We start from the raw sequence: 21,659 nt of genomic DNA, 5'->3' as shown, positions 1-21,659 counted from the left end.
ATGTACATAAACGGCATAAATATATAGGGCAGGATTTTTAAGAACATCCCTGAGATGTTCTTAAAAATCCTTAGGGAAAATGTTTTTTGGAATGCTCTCTCATAATTATCATAATAATTTCTTGGATTACTTATTTTTTATTTATACACAAATTACCTAATATCATAATATAAAATACCTAAATTCACAGATGTAAAAATTTTTTTTTATTAAACAGAGCAAAAAAAAAAAAAAAGAAATGAGTGAAAAAGATTTTTCACCTCTCACTATTCAAGTTGTTAGGGGTCTCAATGACAAGCTTTATGAAAAGAGAAAAACAGCTGCATTGGAAATTGAAAAGTAAGTTTTTACTTTTATGAAAAGATTTTTATTTTTAACAAAATATTTATCTATAACTGTGTTTCTTTCTTATTTCTTAAAATCCTGGTATAATCAATGATCTGGAATATATTTCAACTAGTAATGAAGCATAATTTTGTTATTTATTTTTAGTAATATAATTGATCTTAAAATTTTTTCAGAATATATGTATATATGTATGTGTGTGTGTGTGTGTGTGTGTGTGTGTGTGTGTGTGTGTGTGTGTGTGTGTGTGTGAGTGTGTTTGTGTGTGGTGTGTGAGTGTTTACATATATACACACATATACATACATACATACATACATACATACACACATACATACATACATACATACATACATACATACATACATACATACATACATACATACATACATACATACATACATACATACATACATACATACATACATACATACATACATACATACATACATACATACATATACACACACACACACACACACACACACACACACACACACACACACACACACACACACACACACACACACATACACACACACACACACACACACACACAGATATTCATATTGCAGCTGAGATTACTCAATGAATGAAGCAAGCTAACATCAAAGTTCCATCATGAAAATAAATTTCTAATAAAAAAGCTTTAACGCCATCATAGCACTTTTTTGTGTTTTTTGTTTTTACATTTTTATGCTTTCTAACATTTGAAGATCGCTATTGCATGAAACTTTAAGTTATGTTAAACAAACCAAAGTAATTATTTAGTTTGTACTATAATAATTTTATGCAAGAGTAATTTTCTAGAAATGCTTTAAGAATTTAAAAATTCATCTTTTTTCATCTTCTTAGTGAATTCATTTACTTTAATTATATATGATTTTTATTTTTAATTATAAATATATATTGAATTAATTTGAAGCTTTTTAAAATGATTAAGGATGGTCAAGGAATTTCAAACAAATAACGATGTGAAACAGATTCGGAAGTTAATTAATATTTTAACAGAAGAGTTTGCTGTTTCACATAATCCTCATAGTCGAAAAGGGGGTCTTATTGGCTTAGCTGCAACTGCAATAGCCCTTGGAAAGGTTTGAAATTATAATTATGAAACTAATATAAAATCTAGATGTAGAAAGTTGTTCAAAATTTTTTGTTTTGACTTCTTTAAATCTATTTTGTATTTTTAGTGAATTAAAAATAATTTCTGAAAGTTTCTTAAAGAGCTCAAAATTTTTCTACTCTTCAACTTTTTTCCTTGGAAATAAACCTAAATTTAATTTTGATTTTGCATTAATTTTCACAGGATGCAACCTTCTATTTATCATGTCTTGTTTCACCAGTCTTGTCTTGTTTTTCTGACCAAGATAGTCGAGTGAGATATTATGGGTGTGAAGCATTGTACAATATAGCTAAAGTTGCTAGAGGTTCAATTCTTCCATTTTTCAATGAAATTTTTGATGGACTCAGCAAGGTAAACTTTGTCAATATTTAATTTTCTACAACTCAAAATTCAAAAGTAGAGTGGAGTATAATATTTATTTTTATTTCTTTTTTTATTTGACGCTGTAAATGTTTATTTTTAATTGTATTTTAAAATTCTTTTACTCTTTGTAAATCAATTTAGTTGATCATTTTTTACTTAGCTAGCAGCTGATCCTGACCCTAATGTGAAGAATGGTGCTGAGCTCCTTGATCGTTTGATTAAGGTTATACATATATACATATATATATATATATATATATATATATATATATATATATATATATATATATATATATATATATATATATACACACACACACACACACTTTGAATATTAACAAGTTGTTTTTTTTTGTTTGTTTTTTTTATAATAAAGCTTACTACTTACTAATTGCACATCTTGTATTTACTTTTGCTTTTTTTATGTTTAGGATGTAGTAACAGAGAGTTCTAACTTTGACCTTGTCTCTTTTATTCCCATGTTAAGAGAGCGGATTTATACTACAAATCCTCATGCAAAACAATTTCTTGTCTCTTGGGTAAGATGTTTCGTTAAGCAAATAACTTTTTTATTATTTAAATTTTTTGATTGTTTTTTTGCATTAGTTGCAAAAGTGAATTTAATTTATAAAAAGCAATTAGTTTGTAGCATTGATAAGTGTGCAAACCTTCCAACTTATCACCACTACAATTATTGTAATTTCTTTATTATAAAATCTTATTATAAAATTAGTACCTAGTACCTAAGAGATTTTTTTATGAGCAGTTTTCTAATCAAAATATTTTGACTAAATTTTTATTTCTTTACTTACTTTATTTTAGCTTTCAGCTTTAGATGCTGTTCCAGAACTTGATTTGCTTGTGCATCTTCCAGAGTTTTTAGATGGCTTGTTTAATATATTTAGAGATAAAAGTGGGGAGATAAGAAAAATGTAAGACTTTTGCATTATTTTTTTGTACTAAATTATTACTTTTGAGTTGATTTCTTTAAATACTCTTGACATAATTTTCCCTTTTCATGCTTTTAAATTGAATGCTTTTTTTCTCTTGGAATTATTGTCTTTAACTAGAACCATCTTCCTGATTTAGAAGCATCTTCTTTATTTGAAGAATGCAAAAGTTAAAATTTGTTAACAACAAACTTTTATTATCATATTCAAAGACTAACTACGCATATCAACAAATGAATCATGCATATCAGCAAATTAATCATACATAAAGACTGTTGGGAATAATAATGACCTATGGGATTTTTTAAAATATTTTGAAAACCACTTAATTGATTTTGATCATTTTTTTATTTTATTACTTTAATGAAAATTTTTGCAAATACAATTAAGCTTTTAGAAAACATCATCTTCAGGCTGATCAAAATATTTTCTCAATTCAGTGCAGACACCTCACATGAACTTTTAGATAACAGTTTTCATAAAGTTTTGTGATGCCACACCCCAGATTCCTTAGAATTAATTACGCAGCTCAAATTTCATGCTTGCCCAAAATTTTTCAATTAGACAAACTTGTGGCACATTTGCTGGATTCATATTTTTTGTGACAAAATTGATGCCATTTTGTTGATACCATTTGATTACACTTTTCAAGTGATGGCAAATCGCATGATCAGGCCAGAAGATGTACAGACCATCATGCTTTCAAATCATAGGCATAAGTTGCTTTTTAAAACATTTTTAATGTAAACTTCAGAGTTCATGTTTCTGTTCATGAAAAATGATGAGTTTTAAAACCACATGAATGGATGGCTTGCCAAACAATAACTTTCTTGTCAAATTTTTGGGTCTTAATTACTTTTAGTAAATGTTCTGTACATTCAACAGCAAACACAAATCCCTCAAATTGTCAAAAAAATATTAGTTTTAAATTGTTTCAGCATGATATGATAAAATTAATAAAGCACAAAATGTCAGGCTTCATTCCTTTCAGAGCATAAAATTTCTGGCCTGGGAGTGTTGGACAGTCAAAGTTTGCAATAAGTTTCATCATCCATTACAATCCACTTTTGATTTTTTAATATCAAAATTGGAACTTAAACGCTTTGATGTTGATGTTTATGGTTCTCTGAGCTTCATCCATTATTTTTGGTTTTTGTGATGCACCAGAGGCTCACTTGTTTTTTTTACATTAAAATCATAATTTCCAAATTGTAGGAACCATTTTCTATAAAACTTAATTTGGGTGAAAAATGTTTAAATTCTAATGAAATTTTAATTAGATGTTTATTATTTCTTGCTACAACAAGTTAATGAAGTTAAATTACCTGCAAATAATTTGAACAATGATCTGTTAGTGAACAATGGAAGCTTACTCAATACTAACAAAGATAAAGCTTGTTTGTAATGATTAGTACTTGATTTTTAGGTGTGAATTTATACTTGGGGAATTTCTGAAAGACATTAAAAAAAACCATTCAAATGTTAACTTTGCAGCAATGGTCAATAACCTGGTCCATCATTCACAATCAGAAGGTGAAATTTTCTCTGTTATTATTTTTTTTTTTTTTTAACTGAAGGGAGGTTAAACTTCTTTCTTGTTCTCTTTTTAGACGAAGTAATACAATATACTGCAATTACTTGGCTGAAGGAATTTGTTGCACTTTCTGGACGTACCATGTTGCCATTTTGTGCATTGATTTTATCATCAATATTACCATGTGTGTCCTTTGATGCACACAAGCAGCATATTAAAGAAGTTGCAAAGCATGTCAATCAAGGCAGGTTTTTCTAAAATTTGCAGTTAGCAGTGTTAGTATTCTCCTTTTTTACTTTATGTAAAATAAAATTGTATAAATTTGTATAATTATGTCATAACTTACATAATTATATTATAGCTTACATAATTTAATATTTTCTTTAGTAGGGAAATTCAGTCTGCTTTATTTAATTGATAGTCTTCTGTATTTCAGTGAAAGAAGATGATTTTATTTTAAATTTTCTAAAGCAAACTATTCACCTTTTGTTGTAACTTTACATACATACATATATATATACATATATATATATATATATATATATATATATATATATATATATATATATATATATATGTGTGTGTGTGTGTGTGTGTGTATGTATGTATATAATTTTATGTATATTACATATAGAGGAGGATGGCGAGGTTTTTGTTGTTTAAAGTTCATCAAATTAAAATAAAAATAGATATGAAAATAAATATGTGCATAAATCTGAAAAATATTTTAAAATTCAATATAATTATATTTTTAAAACCTCTATGAAATTAAACTTTTTTAGCTTTAAAAATGTTTTGATAATTGTAGGTTTAATGCGATTAATCACAACTGAAGATGACATTGATGTTGCAGAAAATGAACAATCTTCAAAACGGATAGGACAGTTAGACCTTGGTCGAGTTGTTGAAGTACTTACACGCCAAATTTCTCACAAACAGATAAATACAAGGATAGCTGTTTTGAGATGGGTGCTGCAGTTACATATGAAAACACCAAATAGGGTTAGGTTTACGTTAATTATTAATTTTAGCTAGATTTACTTTTATGAAAAAATCAGTTTAATTTTTTGTATAACTTTTTAATTTCAATCCTTAGTGTTTTTTAGTCTTCTTTTGTATTCTACATTGTTTAATTGTAAATTAAAATTTTTTTGACAGCTATTCCGCCATATTGAGCAGCTTTTTCCAGCTTTAATAAAGACGCTATCAGATCCTTCTGATGAGGTTTAGTATTTAAACGTTGAAAAATGATATTTTAAACAATATGCGATTTATGATGTATATAATTATAATTGTTTACAGCACCATTAAGTGTTAAGGGAGAAGGAAATGTTTTGATAATTAAACATGAAAAAAAACAATATTTTTTTAGTTTAAAAAGTTGCTAAAATTCACTCCACAAAACTAGTTACAACATATTCAAGGACCTGCTTTAAGTGCTTGTTAGCAACACCAACAGCCACCCCAGTTATTGTGGGCTTGTCTTTACTATTTCTTTGTCCAACTTTGACTAAAGAATCTTGATTAACTAAATTAAGTTTAACCTAAGATTATAAAAGTAGGATTTTAATTGGTGAATTCTTAGCAGAAGAATTTGCCAATTAAACTAGAAGCAGAAAAATGGGCAGAAAATCAGTATTACAAGAAGTCAAATGGCAAATAGTTGGTCTATCTGAAGATAACATAAAAAGTCAATCAGAAATAGCAAGATTATGTGGTGTTTCACTATCCTTTGTCAAAACAATTCTGAAAAACTACACACTTTCAAATGACCTAAAAGATTCATGAAGAATTGGCAGGCTGTCAAAACTTAATTCTAGGGATCAAAACTTATTGTATTAAAGGGCATGGGAAGATCCTAAAATTAGCTACTGAAAGCTGTCAGCTGAGTTTAGTAATAAGGCTGGTTAGGCTAGTGTTATAGCACAGTTAGAAAGTATCTTGATAAAAAAGGTATTGATTGTTATGTTGCTGCCAGAAAACCACTTTTAAGGGTTAAAAGATATAAGTGGTGTAAAGAAACACTTTACTGGTCAGTTGAAGATTGTTCTAAGGTCATTTTTAGTGATGAATCAAGTTTAGAGGTGGTTAATTGTAAATCATTATTTATCTAAAAGATCAGCTTCAGAGAAATATAAGGAAAGATTTTTTGTGTACCAAGAGTACAAGGCGGTGAAGGTTCAATAAGTATATAGGAATACATTTCTCAAAAGAGGATAGGATTTCAAAATATTTATACAGGAAAAAATTAACCAGTAGAATCACAAAGAGGTCTTAGAAAATAAGCTTTTACCTGCTGCTATTTTTTTGAAGGCATAAAAATTGGATTTTTCTAACAGGACAGCACAGCGGCACCTACTGCCAACTTGGTGAAAGAGTAGTTTCAAATGCATTATATTACTCTTCTACCCTGGTTACCATGATGACCAGATCTGAACCCCATCAAAAATATTTGGTCATGAATGGACAGGAAACTATCAAGTGAAAATGTGGAAAGCATTGTGCAATTAAAACTTGTACTAGAAAAAATTCGGAATGAAATTCCAAAGGAATTGTGTATGCATTTGATTAAATCTATGCCAAAATTTGAGCTAGCATAAAAGCGTGTAATAATCATGCAAAATACTGAATTAAAGCATGACCATATATTTTTGACACATTTTTTTTATCATAGTTTTTTTGACTTGATTCTCTTTTTTTGATTGATTTTGGTAACAAAATGATATTTTTTTGACACATTTTTTTTTAATCTTGATTATACAATCTATTCCAAATAAAAGTTTTTAAAAAATTTCTCTTCTTTTTTTAAAAAGCATGGAAATAATATAAGTAATTGCTAAAAAAACTAAATGACTTTATGTTTTTGAAAGCCACTGTAATTTAGCTGTTAAAATCCACCTTGTAAAGAAAATGCTCCTGAATGTAGCCATAACTTTGATTTCATTCTTATATTGCTCTGAAATTCCAGGAATGATACCAATGTGTAGAAACATCATTAGGTAGTAGACTCCCTTTACCATGAAACAGGCACTGTGAACAGCAATAGGCTTATGAAACCTTTCAGAAGGAGAGATAATTGTTTAAACCTCCACCTCAGTGACCATCCTGAAAAAAAACAACTCCACATTTCAAATTTAGAAGTTATTTAAATAAAAGTGTTTCTATTTTTGAACTGAAACATCAAAACCTTTTACCTTACGTTCTTCATGCTCTGAGGAGAACTACATTCCAATGTTTTTTTTTCAAGCCATGACCATCATGAATTCTTGATCATGTGCCATAGATTCTACATGTTTTCTGAATTTACTGATTTATGATTAAAATGATTAAAAAAATTGTCAGTTTTTTTTAATATTGGATTGTTTGGGCTTGATGTGCAGTAGCTGAAATAGTTCTTCCAGAAAGGAACAATATGCTGGTATTTACAAGTTAGAAGTAATGGTTGTTCCATAAGATTAATCACCTTGGTATAAACATTGGTGACTCTTCCAGATTTCACTCAAACCACTTGAAATGAATGAAAAAACATGATAAAAAATTTGCCTTTTAAGTAAATTGAAAAAGTAATGAAACAGTAAAATAATTTTCCTGATATAATATATTGTACATCTTATAGCAGGGGGGGGGGGAGGTTCTCTACGAAATTTTGACAAATTAGATTTGAATAAATCATAATTTAACTTATGTTTATTAGGTTTGTAATAAAAGTAATTTAAAATAAATATTGTTTTTGTTTGATTTTTGGTATTTCTTATTTGTTCTTATTTGGTATTTCTTATTTATTATACTTTTTATTGATAATTTGTGTAGCAAAAAGTTTCTACAGGGCGTGTCAAAATTACCTGCACTGGAATGTTTTCTGAACTTTCCAAATACTCAAAAACTCAGTTTTTTGAAAGTAACAGTTCTTATATTTGACAATGATGAGTCTATATGGCATCTAAAAAGCATTGAGATCATCCCATAGTTAAATCAAATCTTTGTGCTGTTTTTCACAAGCCTGAAGAATGCTCATTACCTAAGAATTTATTGGGTTGATATAAAAATTTGAAGGAAGTCATTTATTTAAAAAGATGTCTAAGAACTTCTGAGTGCATCAATCTTGAAAAAAGCAAGCTTAATGCGCCAGAGCACCATTCTGTTGATGATGTGTAAATTGAGATTGTGCCCTAAGTAAAAAATGTGTTTTAAAAATTAAAACTTCTAGTGTATGTACTTTTCACACACCCTGTATTCTCTCTTTTTGGGATAAAGTTTCAAAACATTTACAAATTTTTGGTATAGGTTGTATTACTCGATTTAGAAGTATTAGCAGATATCTCTGCATCATCTGCAGGTAGTCCACGAAAACCTACTGGTGTTGCATACGAAATTTCTGATAAACCTACACCCCAACAAAATTTTCTTAATACATACTTCACAAAGTTTATGATAAACTTGCTCAAGATATTTAACTCAGACAGGCAGCTTCTAGAAAATAGAGGACCTTTTATTATTAGGTACTTTTTTGTGGTTTTATTTGAAGCTGTATTATATCATGCTGAAACAATTTACAACTGATATTTTTTTTAATGACTTTAGGCATTTATGTTTGCTGTTGAATGCACAGAACATTTACTGCGCTCTCGCTGAGATCTTACAGCAAGAAAAAGAAGATTTACAGTTTGCCTCACTGATTGTAAATCATTTAAACATGATACTATTAACATCCAGTGAACTCTTTCAACTGAGGCAAATGTTAAAAGACTTAGATAATGAGGTAAAGTTTATATATATATATATACACTACCGTGCAAAAGTCTCCGCTCATTTGTAATATTTCAATAAAGTAACAAAAGTTTGCAAGAAAATTGCGTTTATTTTTAATTGTTTATTAAACAATGAATTAGACAGTAAATACTAGGGTACAGTGAGATTTATATGTTTTTGAAAAAAATAAATTTCAAGCTTAAGAAAAGGTGTATTCCTATGTAAAATTAAATTTCAAGGTAGGTTTGTTATGGACCACTTTTTGATAAGAAAACGTCTTGATACCCAAATTTTCATATTTACAGATTATTAAAATGAAAAAAACTTAAATTATTATAAAGTAAACAAAATCCGTTTTTATGTAATAAACTCTCCTAATAAGCGCAGCGCCGAATTAATTTTAAAAGATATTTTTAGTTGGCTCTCCGCTGTATAAAAGCTTTATACAAGATCGAAGTTTGTTACTATTTTATTCATTATTAGTTATTTAATTGAGATATTCATAAATGTCAAAAGTTAAGACTAGATCATCCACCACTGCAATTTCAGATTTTATTGGACCTGGAAAAGATTTTATTCCTAGTGAGCTGCCTACAAACAGAGCAGTTATTCAAAAAGGGATTTTACTAAAAGAACAAAAAAGCAAGACATGCAATCTACACCATAATAAATATTCTAACAAAGATCTTGCTAGCGATCTGATTCCATTTGTTCTTGCTCAATGGAGAAAAGCAAATGTTAAGTTTCAACAGCCAGTTATTATTGGTGAGAAATCACTTTATTATAGAATTAAAACCCTTTGGGAGAAAGTAGAAAACGTTGCATGGGGAAGAACTAAGGCAAAAGTAAAAGAAGAACTTATATTGAAGTTAGATAAGCTAATGGACCTCATAACATGTCCTCATAAGATTCTTCTGTGTGAACATGATATGTCTGGGTGCTCTTCCCCCAAAAATTGTAAAAGTAAAGCACATATAAATTGCACCTGTATTTTTTCTAAAAAAATTCCAACTATGGAGCTCAGGTGGTTATACAGTCAAAGAAATAAGACAGGTGAAAAGTCTGACATGCAAATGGGACATGCTGATAAAATTGAGACAACGAAACTTAGAAAAAAATATAAGAGAAAAATCAGTGACGAAAAAGCTTATGAGAAAAGAATGAAAAAACTACAAGATGATCAAGCATCCTTTGAGGTAAATATAATTTCATAATAGTAAATATTTTCTTTGTTTATATAGCAAATTATACACACACACACACACACACACACACACACACACACACACACACACACACACACACACACACACACACACACACACACACACACACACATAAAACAAAAATAATATTTGTAAAAGTTTGGTTTTAGGTCACAGAAAAACAAGATATAGAATTATATGAAGAATATCAAAAAAGTATTTCTCCTGATATTTCACTCAATGACAACTATAATCCAGTTAATGTTAACTTTACTTTAAAACAAGACAATGAAATTAAATTGTTGGTTGAAAGGCTTCTAAAGGATAAATTAGGTGTCTATGCTTTCCTTGTAACACGATTTTTAGAAAAGAAGTCAAGAAAAAACACTATGTCAAAACACAGCAATGGCTAGTGTAAGGTAATCATATAGATTACTATTTTGTTGAGCAGCAAAAGTTCGGATAATGAATTAATAAAAATAAATATAAACTAGTTTTATTTTATAGGTTTGGGATTTCACCTGCCGCAACTGCAGCAATTGCTACAAGTTATCTGCAAGATTTAGTTGAAGCAGGATTTCTCACCCCTGAATACTCTTACCTTGCTTGTGATCCTTCTAAGTTGACGAGAGCAAGAAAAAAAATCATGGTAGTAGCAAAGAATAATGACAATTTTAATCTTCCAAAAGCAGATAATATTGGCATTTACTTTGATGGAAGAAAAGATTCAACAAGAGCGATGATAAATGATTCAAATGGACAACTACATCCTATTATTATCAAAGAGCAACACATTACTGTGATTATAGAACCTGGTGGTCGATATCTTGGTCATTTTACTCCAAATGCACATACTCATTCAGATAAGCCAGCTAAAAAGATTGCTGAAGGTGTTTATAATTTGCTGCAACAATATAATCTTACTGAATCATGTTTAGTACTTGGAGCTGATAGTACTTCAATTAACACTGGCTGGAAAGGTGGTGCTATAACACATCTTGAAAAGATGTTAGGTCACAAATGCCACTGGGCCATATGCATGCTTCATTCAAATGAGTTATTTTTGCGTCACCTAATAGAAGGAATTGATGGACTAACATCATGTAGTACTGGCTTTGTAGGTCCTGTGGGAAAATGTCTTGCTGATGTTAATAAAATGGAGTACAATCCTCAATTTAAAGCTCTTCCAGAGGGAGAGAGCTTTGTTGACATTCCAGAAACAATACTAAAAAATATGTCAACAGATCAAAAACAAACCTACAAGTTATGTAAAGCAGTTAAGATCGGTGTATTGCCACCTAATCTTAGAGAAATTCAATGTGGCCCCTTAAGTCATGCCAGATGGCTCACTACTGGCATGAGAATAGTCTTTATGTGGACAAGGAAACATGACTTAACTGATCAGAATTTGAAAAATCTTGAGTTACTTGTATTATTTTGTTTACAATTTTACTTTAAACTTTTTTTTGACATTAAAGTTAAAGACAGACTTGAAGATGCTTCCAATCACATTCTGACTCAATTAAGAATTCTTAGAAATCAACCTGTTATAGTAAGAGAAATTGTGACTCCCTACATCCAGTTAGGCGCTTGGTATGCGAACCATGAAAGTTTATTAATCTCTTTATTATCTAGTAATAATGCAGAAGACCGCAACTTTGCAGTTGACCGAATTTTGGAACAAAGGGGTAATAATATCCTTGGAGACATGCGAATCAGACCAAGAAAAATACCTAAACTGAACTTTGAAGCAACTACTCTTCAAGAGCTAGTCAAATGGGAAAATGGTGTAGTACAAGAACCGGTTTTTACTTGTTCGCTCACTAAAGATAAGTTGGTATTGCTAAGATTGACACCTCTAATAACTCCTTCTGCTAAAATTCATACTCAAAGTACCGAGCGTGCTGTAAAACAAGTGACAGTAGCATCCATGTCAGTAGTTGGAGCAGATGCAAGAGATGGATATATTAGAGCTAGAGCTCAACATAGAGAGTTGCTACCTGTTTTTAAAACAAAGAAAGAAATTTTAATAAATTTTCAATGTCAATAGATTTGAAAGATATGTTGTTTTATTTATTGTTTTTTTAATAGTGTTATAGTAGTGTTATCAAATTATTATTTGATTAAGATGGGATAGACCTCCTGTTTTTTGGGGAAACCGCATCACTGGCACCACCTTTGTTTCTAATGAAACAAAAAAAAACAACTGTTATAAGCAAATTTGTTAATCATTGAAACCTCATTGAAAATTGAAAACCCTCTCCCCTGAAATGTCCAGAATCTGCATTGCTGGTAGGATTCATGCAAGATAATGACTTTGAAACAAGTATCAAAAAAGCTTGCAATTGGTCTAGAAACATTATTTGCATTTAATATTTCATCGCAATGAAAAAGAAGGACATGTAAAGCATAATAAAGGACAAATGTGACAAATAAGATTTTACTAAATTTTGCAATTTCTAAAAGTGAAAATTTGGGTATCAAAACTTTTTCCGATCAAAGATTTTTTTAAGGAAACCCTATTTAAAATTTGATTTTACATAAGAATACACCTTTTCTTAAGCTTTTAGAAGAAAAAAAAATTCTCGCTGTACCCTAGTAAATACAATACATTTTAGGATGATTTTAAATATATAAAATCAAGAAAATGTTAATATACAAAGTTGTAAATGTTAAATTTTATTTTCATCAATATGAGACCCCTTGGAGCGTATAACAGCAGCACATAATCTTGGCATTCGGGCTAATAATTTATTCATGGTTTCCGCTGTTATCTCATTCCAAGCTTTTTGCAAACGTTCCCATAGCATTTGCTGATTAATAAAAGATGTTTCACCTGCTTCTCTGATCTTCCAATCCAGTTCATCCCACAACTTTTCGATGGGTGATAGATCTGGTGATTGAGGATGTCAAGTTATAATTTTGCAAACTTTTCCCCTTTCTTTTAGTTTCAAATAATTTTTGCATAATCCAGATGCATGTTTTGGATCGTTGTCCTGCTGCATGATGAATCCTTTCCCAATTATACGCATACCAGATGGAATCGCGTGCTTAACCAAAATATTATGGTACATGTGTTTATCCATGGTAGATGTGATTTTAATTAAATCTCCAGTTAACCCATTGCCAAAACATCCCCAAAGCATAATATTACCACCTCCATGTTTTACAGTACTTTGTATACATTGAGGAAGCACTCTTTCATTAGGTAAACGCCTAACATGCACGCGATGTCGGGTACCAAAAAGTTCGAACCTACTCTCGTCTGTCCATAGAACTTTCTTCCAATCTTCTAATCCCCAATTTTTATGCATTTTTGCCCATTCCAATCTTTTCTTCTTATTTACTGCCCTCAACAAAGGTTTACGTGCAGCAATGCGTCCAATTAAGTTGACTGATCTTAGTCTTCTTTTTACAGTATCAGTTGATACTGGCTTTACCCTTGTTTTGTTGAGTTCTGCTGTTAAAATTGTGGCTGGAATTTTTCTATTTCTTTTGCTGGACACAACAATAAACGTATCTTCTTGCCATGATGTAACTCTTGGTCTTCCAGAACGTGATCTGTCACTGTTGGAACCAATATCATGCAATCGTTGTAGAGCATATCTCACACCTGATTTGGATATTTTTAACCTGGAAGCAATTTTTCTATATGAATAACCTTCTTCACGTAAAATACATATTTTGCCACGAAGTTCTTCACAATATTCTTTCTTTACTTTCACCATTTCTCAAATTCTTTATTAAATTCAAGACATTAAATGCGCACACTAATGCCATTTTCAAGTATAAATATAAACATAAGTCTATTAAAAGCAACCAATTAAAATTACTGAAAACATTCTTACCATGCCGGAAAGTATCATGCTACTGTCAAACCTAAGCTTACAAAAAATATTTTGGTTAAAACTTTTGTGCAGTTTTAAATTTAATAAAGAATACTGAAGAACTTTATATGTATTTTACGCGAAAAAGGTTATTCATATAGAAAAATTTCTGCCATGTTTTTAGCAGCAGAACTCAACAAAACAAAGGTAAACAAAATTATTTGAAACAAAAAGAAAAGGAAAAAGTATGCAAAATTATGATTTGGCCTCATCAACTTTTTATATTAACATTTTTTTCTTTTTATATATTTAAAATCATCCTAAAATGTATTGCATTTACTGTTCCTTGCAAATATTACACATGAGCGGAGACTTTTGCACGGTAGTGTATATATATATATATATATATATATATATATATATATATATATATATATATATATATATATATATATATATATATTGTGATTAGTTAAAGACTTCTTCACTCGAGAGTGCTCAATAGCCTGCTGGCAAAAGCAATTACATAGAAGATACAGTGAAGGATGAATATATATATATATATATATAGAGAGAGAGAGAGAGAGAGAGAATTCATGAATATATATATATACATGAATTCTCCATTTACAATTTTTTCGTCTATTACATAACAGCAATAAACAGTGAACTGAACACTGTACTGACTGTGCTCAGATCAAATAACACAGACTCCATAGTGTTTAAATTTTCCTAATATTACTTATTTAACATTTGTAAATATTCCAAATCCCAGAATGCACTGCACTTGTAAGCCATATTAATGGTTGATGTAAACAATACAATTCATGTGGGACTAGGTACAAGTTAGATCCAAATGCTTCTTTGCTTGCAACTTAGGGTGCTTTGTCTTACTTGTTTACTAAAACAGAACTTTGGCTCTTTGACCCTGAATGTGATGAACTAAGAGGAAGTCGGTTGCCTTCAAAAAAAGAAGTTCTACAACTTTTTATTTTTTATTTTTTGCATAAACAACAATAAACATAAACATTGTTTATTGTTGTTTATGCAAAAAATAAAAAAGAAAAAAAATGCACTGAATATGCAAATAAAAAAAATATGCAAAAAATAAAGCACTGTATGGTACAGTGCTGGAATAGTGACTAATCTGATTATTGGGTTCTGGAATAAAGCTTGTATTCCAGCAAATAATTACCACATGTTTTTTTATGTTGAAAAGCTATTTGAACATTACTGTAAACTGAAGAAAAACAAGCGTTGAACAACTGAAACACAACAAAAACTACGATGACATAATGAAAGTGAATTTGTTTGTGAGATTGAACAATTGTTTGATATGGCTCATAAAAATTGAGCATTGAGCAAGACAAACAGTTTTTACAGCTGCAGAGAGAAGCTAGAGTTGGGTACATGGGGCAAGAAAACACAGTACTGTCAGCACTTGAGGCTAGAATGGCAGAGAAAAAAGCTGCAGCAGTAGAACAAAAGGCCTAAAAAGAATTGAGAAAAGCAGAATCAAAAGCAGTAAGCTATGCAACTTTGCAGAGTGGCAGTGACAGAAGTGTTACTGATGAAAGTGATGGTTGTTCTGATTATGAACCAAGCACATCAAAAATGCAGAAAGTATCTGCAGAAAAGGTTAGTTGTTCTTCTGCTTCCAAAGTCTCACTTATCACTTTAGCAATTTGTAGTGCATTTGACAGACACAAAAGACCCAACAGAACTGCATTAATTGTTTTGTCAGCTTTTGCACACAACTTAGGTCCAAATTTGGAACAGTGAACTGGATCAGCAGAATCACTCAAGAAAGAATTGCAAACTGTCAACTGGGCAGCAAATGTGTCATGCTACAATGCAAGCACTGCATGACTGAAATATTTCGCTTAATTGTGTTGTGTCTCTTTGTTTTGACACAACATCCAGCAACACTGGAATCCATAAAGGGGTTTGCACCCTACTTGAACAACAGATTGGGTATGGTTTGTTGCATACTTCTTGCTGCCACTTTACTCATGAAGTTATCCTTTCACATTTTTTAATGCTGTGCTTTGGAGGGTCAGCTGATCCAGAAATTAGAGCATTTCCATGACTCTTGTTGTAAAATACAGACTGAAGAAAGCACCCATCAACCACAGTACAATTATAAGAAATTCCTGCAACTATTATGGAGCTTTCTTGGCAGCATGCCAGCAAAAGACACTGCTTTCTATGCGCCTGGTGCACTCCATCATATGCGCTGGATGGCCAAGGCTCTGTATGTGATGAAGCATTTGTCATTTTGCAATTTTTGTGGCTATTCTTTATATGGAACATTAGTTTCATTCACCAAATTCAAGATTAGCTCCTCATAACATGATTCTCATGAAGAAACTTTGCAAATATCAAGAAATAGACAGTGAGTTAGCAAAGTGCAGTAAGAAGGCAACTGCACCTAAGTGAATACCTTGTCAGCTTAGTTCTCTTCAGTTCTGAAGTAGCATCTGAAACAAAATAGGTAATGCTTAAGGCATTTGAAAAACCATCAAAGTTGAAGACATCAAAAAACCTGATGGCAAAAGCATTTGTGATAAACTTCACATGATGAACCTTGATGATTTTGCAGCTTAGCATTCAAAAGAATACTTCACTTTGCTAGACATTGATCTGAGCCTAAGTCTTATACAACAATATACACCAGACAAATGGGATAACCTTCCAGAATATCACACAACTCAAGTGACAATAGCTGCACTAAAAGTTATCAATAATGCAGCAGAGAGAGCTGTAAAATTGGTTTCAGGCTATACAAAGGTCATTACAAGGAATGAAGACCAGTTGCAGTACTTGCTGGAGATAGTGGAAAGCAATTGTTGCAAATTTCCAGATGTGTAAAACTACTATACTCAAAGGTCTGACATCTGCTGATTCATGACCATATAGTACTTTATTTGACAGGCATTTTATGTCATGTAGTGTTTTTTCATGTTTGTAGTGACATTGATAATGGCTTAAAATACTGAATTAAATAAAAATGTTCACTATGCTGTTGTGTTGTACAAAATGTTACATGCCACTATTAAATGCTACTTTCTGCTACTTTTCATCTTTGACCAACACCTAAATATTTACTTATATAAAAAAAGATATACTTTAATGTTATGACAAATGAAACGCAATAAGAGGTTGAGAGTTAAATAATTCCAAAAGAATTTCTGGGATACTAATATATATTATACACTCTAATATATGGAATAATATACACATCTAATATGTATTATATATACACTCTAATATATATAATATATATATACTATATATATATCATATGTATACACTATATATATATATTATAAATATATGCTATAAATATATTATATATATATATGTATATGTTATATATATTGTATATATGTATGTTATATATATATTGTATATATGTATGTTATATATATTGTATATATGTATGTTATATATATTGTATATATGTATGCTATATATATTGTGTATATGTATGTTATAAATAAGAGAAAACAACATCTCTCATAATCATATATGCCTGAAAAATCACCCTCTGTTTTCTTCTTACAAAAATAAAATTAAAAATTGAGAAAAATAGAAAAAAACTAACATTAAAGATCATTTTCCACTTATCTTTTTAAGTATTAACATTATATATAAAAATCGACATTGGATGGTGTGAAAAAAATTCATAATGGTGTTTTAATTCAATTGATATTGTGCATTTAGTGTTCTTTTGTTTTCTTTTGTGTACTTTAGTATTTTTTAACAATATTTTGTTTTAAAGTTCAACTTTTTTGTTTTATCAAAATAATTATTTTGCTGCTTATACTTAAAGGGGATTTTTTTCCACACCCTCTGTTTTTAATTTTTATATTAAATAAAAAGTACCTGCTTTAGCTGAAATACTGTCTTCTGATAACTGTTTTATTGCTGTTGCACTGTATCATCATGCAACATTTTTTATGTAGTTGCTTTCATTTTTTCTTTAGGATAGTTGTATTTTATTTACCTGTCTATATCGATGCTGGTGCCATAATCCTGTTGCCACTGTATCATTGTGCTTTCTTGCACAGACATATGAGCATGCTTGTGATCTTTTATTGAAATTGTGAGTTGTTTTTTTCTTGTTTAAAGTTATTCATTGTAAAAATGAACATAAGAGTCAATAAACAAAGTTTAAAAGAATTTTTTTTAGTTTTTAAACTTTTTTCTAGTGGAAGTTTAGAAGTGAATGCTGACTTTCTTTCCCAAATCGACAAACTTATTCAAATGATAGAATCTCCAATATTTACATGTAAGTCTTTAAAATACTTCTGCGTTATTCAGTTCCCTTGATACAGTGTTTTCTTGTTTCAGTTCTTAAATCATTAATTTTGTTCTCTTATTTATTTATTGATTAGTTACCTGTAAAGTAGCTGACATTAGGATTTGATTAAAGAACAAATATGATCCATGATTTAACTTGATTAAATGGCATCATTAATGATTTAATTTGATTAAGTGGCATTAAATGTTATTACTAAACTACTTTGTGTACAACTTCTTACAGTTGTTTTTACAAAAACTCCTTAATGATAAATTTAGCTGCTCTAATTCAAAAATTTTTAGAACAAAAAATGATTTTTTTTTTTAAATCAGTTTTATTACATTTTAATGCTGATAGTAGTTTCTAATAGGTTTTATAATTTAACTAAAAGTCATTGTTTACAAACCACACAAAAAACTTTTTGAGCTAAATTCTTCTTGAGCTGCTCTTTGTTGCTAAAAGACGATAGGAGTTTATTAATAACATCTAATTTCAACTAAAATAAAAATTTATTACTATTAAAAAAATGTTCATACTTTTATTTTGAAACTGATAATTTAACTTTAGTCCTACGCCTGCAATTGTTAGAAACAGACAAAAACTACTATTTGCTCAAAGCATTATATGGGCTTCTTATGTTACTGCCTCAAAGTTCAGCATTTACTCTTTTGCGGAACCGTCTGGACTGTGTGCCAAATGTTCATCAGCTTCCTCCTGCTCTTAAAGACATGTAAGCAAATGTTTTGTGTCAAATCTTGTTTAAATATTTTTGTCTCTTTTTTTTAATAATGGAAGATGGATCAAAACATTTTTTGATTAATCTTCCATTCTTTTCACTATTTATATTTGGAGCCATTGTGCTGCTGTTATCATCCTTATCACATATCACATGGTGTATAAATTAAATGGTGTATAAATTAAATGACTATCACATATCACATGGTGTATAAATTAAATGGTGTATAAATTAAATGATTATCACATATCACATGGTGTATAAATTAAACGGTGTATAAATTAAATGACTATCACATATCACATGGTGTATAAATTAAATGGTGTATAAATTAAATGATTATCACATATCACATGGTGTATAAATTAAATGGTGTATAAATTAAATGACTATCACATATCACATGGTGTATAAATTAAATGGTGTATAAATTAAATGACTATCACATATCACATGGTGTATAAATCAAATGGTGTATAAATTAAATGATTATCACATATCACATGGTGTATAAATTAAATGGTGTATAAATTAAATGATTATCACATATCACATGGTGTATAAATTAAATGGTGTATAAATTAAATGACTATCACATATCACATGGTGTATAAATTAAATGGTGTATAAATTAAATGACTATCACATATCACATGGTGTATAAATTAAATGGTGTATAAATTAAATGATTATCACATATCACATGGTGTATAAATTAAATGGTGTATAAATTAAATGACTATTACATATCACATGGTGTATAAATTAAATGGTTTTTAAATTAAATGGTGTATAAATTAAATGATTATCACATATCGTATGGTGTATAAGTTAAATGGTGTGTAAATTACATGGTGTATAAGTAAAATTTTCCCAGAAGAAATTTTCATGATTAGTTTACTTCCAATATTTAGTCATAAACAGTTGAAGTTGTGGAGTATAAATTTGTAATTTAAAAATTTATATATAAATTTTTCAGAATCTTTTGAAGTTGGAGTTGGAGTCAGTATAAATGTACCAACTCTGATGTATTTGGTCATGCTTAGCATTTGTTTTTGATATTTCATTAAAGCAATTTTCACCCAAAATAAATGCAAATTTGTCAGGTTATCAGCTTGACAGCTGCTAGCCTGCTGTAGTATTAGTACTACTGTAGTAGATGTGATGCAAAAAAATGTATGTGGTATATATAATGGTGTGGTACAAAACTTTTATTATTTATATTCCCCTTAATCTTCGATAGTTATTTAAATTTTGTATTTTTCATTGAAAGAAAAATAATAATTTTTTTTTATCTAAAAAACTGAGATGATTAAAAAATGTATGAAAATACTTTTTTGACTTATCTTTTCTATGAGTGTGGTTTATATATATATATACTTATTACCAGAGGATATTAACAGTGTAAAAAGTCATTCAATGTTATTACTAGCTAGTAGCTACTGTTACTAGGCTCCCAGCTACAGCTTGGATTATAAACAAAAGATAAAAAATGTCAATAGTATGTGTTACTAACAACTGGTTATAGTGCATTTGTTTTATTATAATTTTTATCTACAAAAACAGATTTAACTACTAACTTTCTATAGTTTACCTGAGCATATCTCATTTGAAAGTGCCACTGTGGGGTATGGTATCTAGCTACAAATTGCTACGAGTTGCTGTGTAAAAAAGTTAAAGAAATATCCCTTTAACTTAATCGTGCGTTGCAAATAGCAATCTATCATTTTTGGAAATTTTTATTAAGTAATAAATACCATAAACTCTTATGTAAGGAGGATTCTGGGTCAGAGTCAGAGTTGGATACACAGAAAAGAGTTGGAGTTGGAACTTTTGCTAGCATACTCCGCAGCCCTAGTCATAAATTACATTGTTTAGTTTGAATTTTTTCTTTTCTTTATCTGAAAACTTCTTTAAGGGATGTTTATGATTTACTGTTGAAATTATTTTATTTCTTATTTTTGTATGTAAGTTAAAAAATCCATATTATGTCAGCTTATTAAAATAATCTAAAATTGTAAAGATATGTTATAATAAAGCAGTTCAGAATTGTTGTCTTTATGATTTTTAAAATTATCTTTAGGAATTTATCAAAAGAAAAAGATCCTGTTGTCAACAAGACTTTTAAAAATATAGACTTTACAGAATTGCAGAACCACTTTAATACAATACAGAATTCCCACATGCTTTCTGGGACTAAAATTGGATATAAAGTTAAGACAGATTTGTCATCATAATTATTGAAGATTTTTATGCCATTTTTTAAGAATATTTTATTCAAAGCTGTTACCTTCGATTTTCTAGAATTAATTTTTTTTTTTTTCTGTGTAGACTTTTTTGAATTTATATTGAATTATACTCCATTAGAATCATTTTTACAAATTAATGTATATTTGATTGAATTTATCATTTTATTGGGTTATCAATAAATGAATAGGTTTGCACATTTGCTGAGGAGTGAGATGTTTTAGACTTTATCTTTCTTTGGCTGCGCATAACTGATGTATTTAGATCGTAA

General features: G+C 29.5%; 1 protein-coding gene and 1 pseudogene across 3 annotated transcripts; both read left to right on the top strand.

Annotated features, from left to right (window-relative positions):
* Nucleotides 1-217: 217 nt before the first annotated feature.
* LOC145194455 (protein VAC14 homolog) lies at nt 218-21,587 on the top strand. 2 transcript variants are annotated; one of them, XR_016445568.1, is made up of 16 exons: nt 218-339; nt 1,289-1,439; nt 1,655-1,822; nt 1,995-2,057; nt 2,266-2,373; nt 2,657-2,766; nt 4,211-4,317; nt 4,395-4,562; nt 5,127-5,320; nt 5,477-5,542; nt 8,622-8,817; nt 8,900-9,077; nt 18,089-18,207; nt 18,314-18,393; nt 18,973-19,135; nt 21,225-21,523. XR_016445568.1 is itself a non-coding variant. In XM_090068633.1 (16 exons), the coding sequence occupies exons 1-16, from the start codon at nt 239-241 to the stop codon at nt 21,376-21,378; spliced, it is 2,145 nt and encodes a 714-aa protein (XP_089924759.1). In that variant the 5' UTR covers nt 218-238; the 3' UTR covers nt 21,379-21,587. The 2 variants fall into 2 exon arrangements, 1 of the variants encoding a protein (XP_089924759.1); XM_090068633.1 differs by having other exon boundaries at nt 8,603-8,817; nt 21,225-21,587.
* Nucleotides 9,458-11,744, top strand: LOC149880694 (uncharacterized; annotated as a pseudogene). Its single transcript, XR_016445569.1, has 3 exons — nt 9,458-10,263; nt 10,443-10,691; nt 10,780-11,744. The product of XR_016445569.1 is annotated as an uncharacterized LOC149880694 (transcript).
* Nucleotides 21,588-21,659: the final 72 nt, after the last annotated feature.

The sequence above is a fragment of the Hydra viridissima genome, unplaced genomic scaffold (assembly GCF_058129835.1).
Source record: "Hydra viridissima isolate aposymbiotic clone 2 unplaced genomic scaffold, HvirCarnegie_v1 scaffold_12, whole genome shotgun sequence".
Classification (NCBI taxonomy): Eukaryota; Metazoa; Cnidaria; class Hydrozoa; order Anthoathecata; family Hydridae; genus Hydra; species Hydra viridissima.
Note: the sequence above shows the minus strand (reverse complement) of the source record. Positions and strands in the feature narration are given on the sequence as shown.

What these genes read in the sequence shown, in the direction of transcription:
- LOC145194455 (XM_090068633.1), top strand. Translation starts at nt 239, where the DNA reads ATGAGTGAAAAAGATTTTTCACCTCTCACTATTCAAGTTGTTAGGGGT. An exon ending in TGCAAAGCATGTCAATCAAG is followed by an intron (nt 4,563 to 5,126) that starts GCAGGTTTTTCT and finishes TGATAATTGTAG; the next exon opens with GTTTAATGCGATTAATCACA. An exon ending in TGTGATCTTTTATTGAAATT is followed by an intron (nt 18,208 to 18,313) that starts GTGAGTTGTTTT and finishes ACTTTTTTCTAG; the next exon opens with TGGAAGTTTAGAAGTGAATG.